The sequence below is a fragment of the Diabrotica undecimpunctata genome, chromosome 4 (assembly GCF_040954645.1).
Source record: "Diabrotica undecimpunctata isolate CICGRU chromosome 4, icDiaUnde3, whole genome shotgun sequence".
Taxonomy (NCBI): domain Eukaryota; kingdom Metazoa; phylum Arthropoda; class Insecta; order Coleoptera; family Chrysomelidae; genus Diabrotica; species Diabrotica undecimpunctata.
Genome location: NC_092806.1, coordinates 135628573 through 135637383, shown reverse-complemented (window position 1 = coordinate 135637383; position 8811 = coordinate 135628573). Strand labels below are relative to the sequence as shown.

The following is an 8811-nucleotide window of genomic DNA, read 5'->3' as shown; positions in this document are numbered from 1 at the left end:
ATGTCAAAGAGAGATTATCCAGAAAAAATATATGTTTTTTAAAGTTTCTCCTTAAAAAAACCATTTTGCAGGTTTTTTAAGGGGAAATAAAATTATTTAAATTAATTGTTTTTGAACCTTGATTTTTGAAAGGGTTGTAGTTGAAAGTGCTTGAACGAGTCACTAATCACGAGTGTATACAAACTTTTAGCAGCCTCATCTTAACCAATTTGTGTCTCACAAAAAAAAAAACAAAAAACAACAGAATGTTTTAGAATGTCTAAAAACTTTAGACATTCGTAAAAAACATAAAAAAACAAAAAAATTTTTAAACACTTTTAAAATGTTTTGAAGAGTTTTTCAAAAAGTGCTTCATTTATTAATTTTTTTATGAGCTTTTCATGAGCTACAACTCTGCTTCTGCTGTGTGTAATGATTTCATAAGTACACCATTTTTTTATTTGTTTTTTATAAGCTAGATTTTTGCTAAAAATATTTTTTTATATAAAATATTTACTTTTTTATTAGTGAAAGAGTTTTTTCTCAAAAACCGTCTGAAAACATAGTTCTTATTTTAAAAAATTTACATTTTCCCTCGGTTCAAGTAAATCCTTCATGGCTAGGAAAATTATATTCCAAAACGGTCATTTGCTGGCGTATATGAAGCTTATTTACTTACCGGTATGGTTAACATTTTGACTATATATTTTACAAAATGTTAAAGACAGTATTTATATTCAATACTGTATAATAAACCTGATAGAGTATATTGTTTCTGCAGTAGGCGCAGGATCTTAGTAAAACCAAGTTCAATTAATATATTTATTTGAAATAAATAAAACTAAATAATGCTAAATGAATTTTCTATTTACATAATACAAAAAGATAAAAGCCAATTTTGTATATTCCTAAAGTTTCTATACGCACACACATTCTTTTGCTCTTGAGCAGTAACCGGAATGGTTGTTGTCAATAACACACTGCAATCTGCAAATTTCAGAGTCACAGGTAACATCGATTCCATACTCGTTCTTAATGTAGTCTAAAACAAAAAATGTTCCATTTAAATCTAGATAGGTTTAAACACTATTAAACAGGGTTTAGATATTTGTTACCTGTTCCGATATTAACCTTTGCTTCATCTTTCCATGGAATACTCTTACAGAATACAGAATTTAAGAATTAACTTAATTTTAATAAAAACCAAAAATAACACTATCAACTTGCCGAGATAAGCAACCAACGCGAGACTAGAACAAAGACCTTTAAGTGTGTATACTATTTTACTCTGAACTATCATTAAGTTTTAAATAAAGAATATTTGTATTAGTTAATAAAAACTTACCTAAATATGCTTGTTTCTTCTCGATTTTCTTCTGAAGCGCATTTTTCCATTCCGCCTGCTCTTGCTCTATCTTTTCATTGACAAGCTTTTGAGCCTCTTCCTGGTTTTGATTCCATTGTTCTACATTCTGTTTTCTTTGTTCTTCCCATTTTCTGCGTTCTTCTTCTCGTTGCAGACGTTCCGCCTCTTTACGCTTTCGCTCCTCTTCTTGCTTTTGTTGTTTTTGTTCTTCTTTTATCCTTTTTTCTTCTTCCTTTTGTTTTCTCTTTTCTTCCTCCTTTTGTCTCTTTTCTTCTTGTTTTTGTTTCTTTTCCTCTTCTTTTTGCTTCTTCTTTTGTTCTTCCTTCTGTTTCTTTTCTTCTTCCTTCTTTTTCTTTTCTTCTTCCTTCATCTTTTTTTGTTCGCGACTATCTAATTCTTCAGCGGTATCTTCTGATGTGTCATTTTTATCTTCATCTTCTTGACTTTCGTTATCTGAATCTTCGTTGCTATTTTCTTCCACAGAATTCTTATTCTCTTCTTCCTCCTTTTGTCTCTGTTCTTCTTCTTTCTGAGAGTTTTCTTCTGATGAATTATTATCATTATCATCCTCTTGACTTGCGTTATCTAAATCTTCATTGCTGTTTTCTTCCACAGAATTGCTATTATTGTTTTCATTATTTCCATTGTTATTATTGTTATTGTTGTTGCTTTGACTATCTGTGTTACCGCTGTTCTCTGCAGCAGATCCATTTTCGTTACCTTGTGCAGCGTTGTTTTGACTATCAGAATTACTATTTTCTTCTGCAGCCGTACCATTGTCATTACCTTGGGCAGCATCGGCATTACCGTTACTTTCTGCAGCAGCTCCATTGTCATTGCCTTGTGCAGCATCATTTTGAGCGTCTGCATTAGCATTGTTTTCTGCATTGGCTTCGTTGGCGGAATTTTGTCCGGCGTCGTTTTGGCTTTCAGCGTTACCAGTATTTTCTGCAGCCGCGCCGTTCTCGTTCCCTTGTGCAGCATCATTTTGGGTATCTCCATTAGAATTATTTTCTGCAGCAGCTCCATTGTTATTTTCTTGGGCAGCATCAGCATTACCGTTGTTATCTGCAGCCGCTTCATTTTCATTACCTTGTGCGGCATCATTTGGAACATCTGCATTACCATTGTTTTCTGCGTTGGCTTCATTGGCGGTACCCTGTGCGGCGTCGTTTTGGCTATCAGCGTTACCAGTATTTTCTTCAGCTGCTCCATTGTCGTTACCTTGGGCAGCGTCAGCATCAACATTGTTTTCTGCAGCAGCTTGATTTTCGTTACCTTGTGCAGCATCATTTTGAGCGTCGGCATTAGCATTGTTTTCTGCGTTGGCATTATTTTCTGCAGCTGCTCCGTTGTCATTACTTTGGGCAGCGTCAGCATTACCATTGTTTTCTGCGGCAGCTCCGTTGCCATTATCTTGTGCAGCATCATTTTGGGCATCTGCGTCAGCATTAGTATCTGCAGCTGCTTCGTTGTCATTACTTTGGGCAGCGTCAGCATTACCATTGTTTTCGGCAGCAGCTCCATTGCCATTATCTTGTGCAGCATCATTTTGGGCATCTGCGTCAGCATTAGTATCTGCAGCTGCTTTGTTGTCATTACTTTGGGCAGCGTCAGCATTACCATTGTTCTCTGCGGCAGCTCCGTTGCCATTATCTTGTGCAGCGTTATTTTGGGATTCTGCGTTAGCATTATTTTCTGCAGCTGCTTCGTTGTCATTACTTTGGGCAGCGTCAGCATTACCATTGTTTTCGGCAGTATCTCCATTGCCATTATTTTGTGCAGCATCATTTTGGGCATCTGCATTAGCATTAGTATCTGCAGCTGCTCCATTGTCATTACTTTGGGCAGCGTCAGCATTACCATTGTTTTCTGCGGCAGCTCCGTTGCCATTATCTTGTGCAGCGTCATTTTGGGCATCTGCATTAGCATTATTATCTGCAGCTGCTCCCTGGTCATTACCTTGGGCAGCATCATTTTGGGCATCTGCATTAGCATTATTTTCTGCAGCTGCTTCGTTGTCACTATTTTGGGCCGCGTCAGCATTACCATTGTTTTCTGCTGCAGCTTGATTGCCGTCATCTTGTGCAGCATCATTTTGGACATCTGCATTAGCATTAGTATCTGCAGCTGCTCCATTATCATTACCTTGGGTAGCATCTGCATTAGCATTATTATCTGTAGCTGCTCCGCTGTCATTACTTTGGGCAGCATCAGCATTATTATTTTGTTCTGCAGCAGCTCCGTCGCCACTGCCTTGTGCAGCATCGTTTTGGGTATCTGCATTTGCATTATTTTCTGCAGCTGTTCCGTTGTCATTACTTTGGGTAGCATCAGCATTACCATTATTTTTTGCAGCAGCTTCATTGCCGTTACTTTGTGCAGCATCGTTCTGGGAATCTGCATTAGCATTATTTTCTGCAGCTGCTCCATTGTCATTACCTTGGGCAGCATCAGCATTACTATTATTTTCAGATGCAGCTTCATTGTTGTTACTTTGTGCAGCATCACTTTGGCCATCTTCATTAATATTACTTTCCGTATTAACTTCATTATCATTCACTTGTGTTACTTCAGTTTGGCTGTCTGCGTTACCATTGCTTTCAGCGGCTGCTCCATTTTCGTTACCTGTACCATTTTCTGCTATGGCATCACTACCATTTGGTTGAGAAGCATCCGTTTGGCTATCAGAATTACCATTAATTTCTGTTACACCATTACTATCGTTTCCTTGGACACTATCCGCGTTAGCATTGGTTTCTTCAATGGCGTCAATGGGAGCTTCCGTATTATTATCGGCACCATTACCATTTTCAACAATACTGTTGTTGCCTGACCCTTCTGGTTCTTTATTTTGATCAACTGTATTATTTTGATTTACCGCATTTGTTTCGTTTCGATTAGTGCTATTTGCTGGAATGTCTGGAAAAGGTTCGCCTGGAGGTTGTTCATCATTTACACATGGTTCAGCTGCTAATGCCAAGCTGGAAGCTAAAAAACATATTAGTGATTAAAAGTTTAAATATAAATTTATCTAATAAAAATATAATGTTAACAAGTAGTTGAACATAAAACAGAGAAGGGTTAAGAAATACTGGATCGTTTATTAATACAGTTATATGGTTTTAAACTAGCACTTTTAGAAAAGTAGAACATATCGTTAAGAACGTTTTAAATAATTTATTTTGTTTAAATGCATGTTAAACAAAAAAGCATACACAAGAATATAGAACTAAATATAGATTTGGAAAATAACACGAAATTAACGAAGGTTTATATTGAAACTATAAAGATAATTATAACTATAGCTATGACTAAAAAATCAAATAATAAAAAATAATGCGCTAGGTCAATATTTAATCTGAGATAAACAGAATAAAAACTACAACCGCCGTAATTTTAATCAATATCTTAAAACAAACTTCATACCGTCATTGTATACAAACTCCAACAAACATAATTAGTGTAGTCTAATTATTGCCACTCACAAAGATCGTTTCCACAAAATGCGAAAGGTGGAGAGTGTAGTCTACTGGGAAAAAATTGCAGGCCGACGACAAATTGATAGATTATTACAACCTTGCGCTTGCTACGCAAAAATAGTTTTAGAGATTCAGAAAACTGTACTCCAATTAATCATAGATGTTTCACTGGGCACTTCTCATTCAGGTAGCATTTTTATAAAATTAGCAAAGTAGACATAGCAATACGCAAATTCTGAAAAAATGCATGAAGAAATGGTTGAACATATTGTCTGAAACTACAGTGCATTTATTACTACTTGTCTCATATCTACCTGAAACATATGTTTTTAGAAACAGCTAGGTTTAGAAACAATAGTTTTTAGACTAGGTGGCAAGAGTATTTCCGAAACGGAAAATATGTTTTGTTAGTAGCCTGAATCTTTTGAATTAAATATAAACATAAAGTATACAGAGATCTTTTACGTTGCTATGTTAAAAGATTTTTGATGCCAAAAGACTTATTTGAAATGGGGAGAATTCTATCGACACGGCAAATGCGTTAGTCTGAGATAGACAGATCTACTAATAACAAAGCACACCAACTGCAAAATAATACGATTAGTATATTATGATCATATAGAACCATTTTATGACCGGTATATAATATAATTCAGCAGCGGTACTGATCGTGTATGCCTTTTGCTACAGTAATGGCCACGTTTACTATCTGCGATTTTCGTTTGACAGGAAACTTTCTGGATACCCTGTATATGCATACCTTTAGAAAATCCTATCAGGAACAGGACTACCATAAAAAGGTCTTCTCTTTTTCCTTTTCTTCTTTTCATGTAGCCATGACTCTGTCTGTTTTTCAATGTGCCCCCAGTAAATTGTCATTTCTTCGTTTTCGTAGTCTTCCTACTGATCGTCTTCCTATTGGGGAACCATCTCTTGTCGTCTTTACTACTCTATTTGTTGTCATTCAGCTTATATGATCGTTCTATTCTACTCTTCTATTTTTTACCCAGTTCTTGATATTCTCCACCTTGCATCTACGTCGTATATCTGTACTTCTAGCTCTGTACCATAGTGTCTTGCCATCAATTTTTCTAAGTGTTTTCATCTCTGCTGTTTCCGACATCCTTTTTGTTCTTTCCGTGTCAGGTCGTGTTTCTGCCGTGTATGTCATTATTGGTGTGATGACTGTTTTGTAAATTCTGCCTTTCATTTCTTTTTCGATATTTTTGTTTCTCCATATTGTTTCATTCAGGCAACCTGCGGCTCTATTTTCTATTCTCCCTGTCTTATCCCATTGCTAGCTTCAATAGGGTCAGTTAGTTCTTCTTCCACGATTACTTTTATTGTGTTGTTTTGGTAAATATTTTCGATCGATTTGATTATTCCTAGAGGTATCTCTCTTGCGTAAAATAAGTGGATAACGTCCTTTAATTTGACCTGGTCAAATGCCTTCTTAAGGTCTACGAAACATAGATATGCCGGTTTGTTGTATTCTAATGATTTTTCTTGCACTTGCCTCATTATAAATATAGCGTCGGTGCATGATCTTATTGACCTGAAACCTTGTTGTTCTTCTGCTAATGTTAAAAGTGTTTATTTGTTATCACTTTGGTTGTTAATTTTAGTGTTGTGTTTAATAAATTAATTCCTCTGTAATTTTCCGGGTTTAATTTGTCTTCCTTTTTGAAGAGAGGTATTAGGATGCTTGATCTCCATTCTTTAGGAATTCTGTTTTGTTCTATTATATTTTGGATTAGTTTCAATATTTGTTTGGTTAGATCTGGTTCTCCGTACTTTAGGAATTCGTTCGGTATTCTGTCCTCTCCTGGTAATCTTCTTTTTTTTAAATTCCTTAATGCTTGCTTTACCTCTTCCTTCTCAATATTTATTCCTTCGTTTTTCGTCACCTCTGGTGTTGGTGGTTCATTATCGTCACCTTTAGCAAATAGGGATCAAAAGTAGTCTATCTATGTTTTCTTCTGAATGCGTTTCGTTTTTATTAGTTTGTTTATCCCTCTGATCTGAATGTCCTCTGATCATTCTTCTTTTTTTTGTGTTCGGTAGAAGTCGTATTCCATCTGTTTTCTGTATTCCATCAAGGTCTGCCAGTGTTCCCTTTTTATTTGTTTAACTAAAGTATTCGTTCATTTCTTATTCGTTTATAGTGGTAATATGCCTGTTGTGTTTGTTTGTTGTGTTCTGTATTGTAAAAATGCTTTCTTCTTGTCTTCACATTTTGTCTTCACTTCCTCTCTCCAAGTGAATCTGTTGCTGTTTAAGATACTCTGATAATCTACTCAAAAGAGATATTAAAAAGTAGGGGCAATGTCTTCGCTCACTCCGATTTTCTGTCCTGAATTTTACTGTTTGTCCATAATACAGATTGCTGATTATTCTAAGATCTCTTGTCATCGATGCTAGTGCTTATTATTATAGATATAAGTTGATTGTGAAGAACAAGAACTAGTGATTAAAAAGTAATAGAATAGAGTGAAAAACTTTGTAATTAGACCGAGCAGATAGTGCCATGTGCTGGGTTCAACTATCATCGAAAATTGTTAAGAAGCTACAAAAATGTATATGCGAAGATATTGAAAGCCGATGGGAAAGTTGAGCTTCAAAAATCTAATAAGATGAATTCTGAATGGGGCAGAATTCCCAATGAGAAGAAATAATGAGAAGTTTAAGAGCCAGTTTAACGATACAAGGGCATCTGGAAGGAACTTAGTAAGCAAAAAGTACTGAAAGAAATAATAAAAATAGAAATGTAATAAACAAGAAAAAATAGAGACGTAAAAATGAATCTACAACAGTAGAATCATACCAAAAGATCAGAAAAATTAACAAATTACTGTTATTACAAGCAATTACAAAGGTAGACGTAACAAGAAAAAAAAACTGGTATAAATTTTATAAATGACGAAAACATTGTTAAAATTAACTTCTCTAAGCATTATGTCTAAGGAAAAAATACATTTAACTTTAAATAAATAATTACTATCCATAGCTTACCTGGATCTGCAACTTCCACTGCAGGATCTGCGTTCTGAGCAAGAACTGTCGCTATAGATATAGCGCAAATGATTGCAAGAACTATTACTGGTCGCATAATGTCGGTTTTCGTAAAATTTTTCGTTCGTTTTGATAAAGAAGATGTTAGCATCCTTTTTTATATTCTTAACGATAGCATTATCTTAATCTGAATAAACGTCACGTAATGATGGTTTAGTTTTTTTTGTAGTTTGTTTTGTCAGTGGCGTGGTGATAACAAAGATTTTTACGATAGTGAGTCAAAAGTTTTGGGAAACAAAGTTGATAATAACTAGAATAAATTTTCCTATTTCATTGAGTGTTGAAATATTTAGGATGATTTCGAGATGAATCGAGATTTAATTAAAAAATGTTAAAAAGGGTAGAAAAGTAGAAAAGAGAGTTAAGGACGTAAGGTAGTAAGATGCTTTACAATACTCTACAAATAAAGGGGTCAGTGCAAAAAGTGGTTAAGTCACATTTATATTTATTTTTAAATGTTTGAAAGTTTGACTTAACTACTTTTTCTAAACAAAAAAAATAGATAAAAATTAAAAACTGGAATTACGCCAAAAATGTAGTTCTAAAAATTTTTACTACACATTAAATTTTACTCATACGCGTATATATCAGCATCATTTTCCATTTCCATATCTTGCTGTCTGTTCCCAGTGTCATGACGATTAGCGGTAGTCACATTTTTGACATAAAAAAGGGTTCTCTTGTAGAAATTAATATTGCCTGAGATAACCAGTTTTATGAGTTTTAAAACTCTTTTTAAAAATATTTTACGTTTTATATCTATGAGAAGATTTCAGTTCAGCTTGCCTTATGCTAACTAGGAATTTTTTACTGGTTTACAGAATTTTTGGATATCATTTCTGGCATATTCAAAGAAATTGTTAAATTCCTCATTAAATCTTCGAAAAAATCCCATGAGACTTTACTATTAGA

General features: G+C 34.6%; 1 protein-coding gene across 4 annotated transcripts; it reads right to left on the bottom strand.

Moving 5' to 3' along the window:
* Nucleotides 1–787: 787 nt before the first annotated feature.
* On the bottom strand, nt 788–7999 carry LOC140440091 (uncharacterized). 4 transcript variants are annotated; one of them, XM_072530365.1, is made up of 5 exons: nt 7840–7999; nt 3548–4336; nt 3466–3493; nt 1325–3345; nt 788–1021 (listed from the first exon to the last, which is right to left on the bottom strand). In XM_072530365.1, the coding sequence occupies exons 1-5, from the start codon at nt 7988–7990 to the stop codon at nt 897–899; spliced, it is 3114 nt and encodes a 1037-aa protein (XP_072386466.1). In that variant the 5' UTR covers nt 7991–7999; the 3' UTR covers nt 788–896. The 4 variants fall into 4 exon arrangements, with proteins under 4 accessions (XP_072386466.1, XP_072386465.1, XP_072386464.1 ...); XM_072530364.1 differs by having other exon boundaries at nt 3466–4336; XM_072530363.1 differs by having other exon boundaries at nt 1325–3493.
* Nucleotides 8000–8811: the final 812 nt, after the last annotated feature.

Excerpts from the sequence above, each read along its gene's own strand:
- LOC140440091 (XM_072530362.1), bottom strand. The coding sequence starts at position 7,990 with ATGCTAACATCTTCTTTATCAAAACGAACGAAAAATTTTACGAAAACC. Across the intron at positions 4,337-7,839 it reads AGTGGAAGTTGCAGATCCAG|CTTCCAGCTTGGCATTAGCA; the intron begins GTAAGCTATGGA and ends TATGTTTTTTAG. Across the intron at positions 1,022-1,324 it reads GAAGAAACAAGCATATTTAG|ACTACATTAAGAACGAGTAT; the intron begins GTAAGTTTTTAT and ends TTTTTGTTTTAG.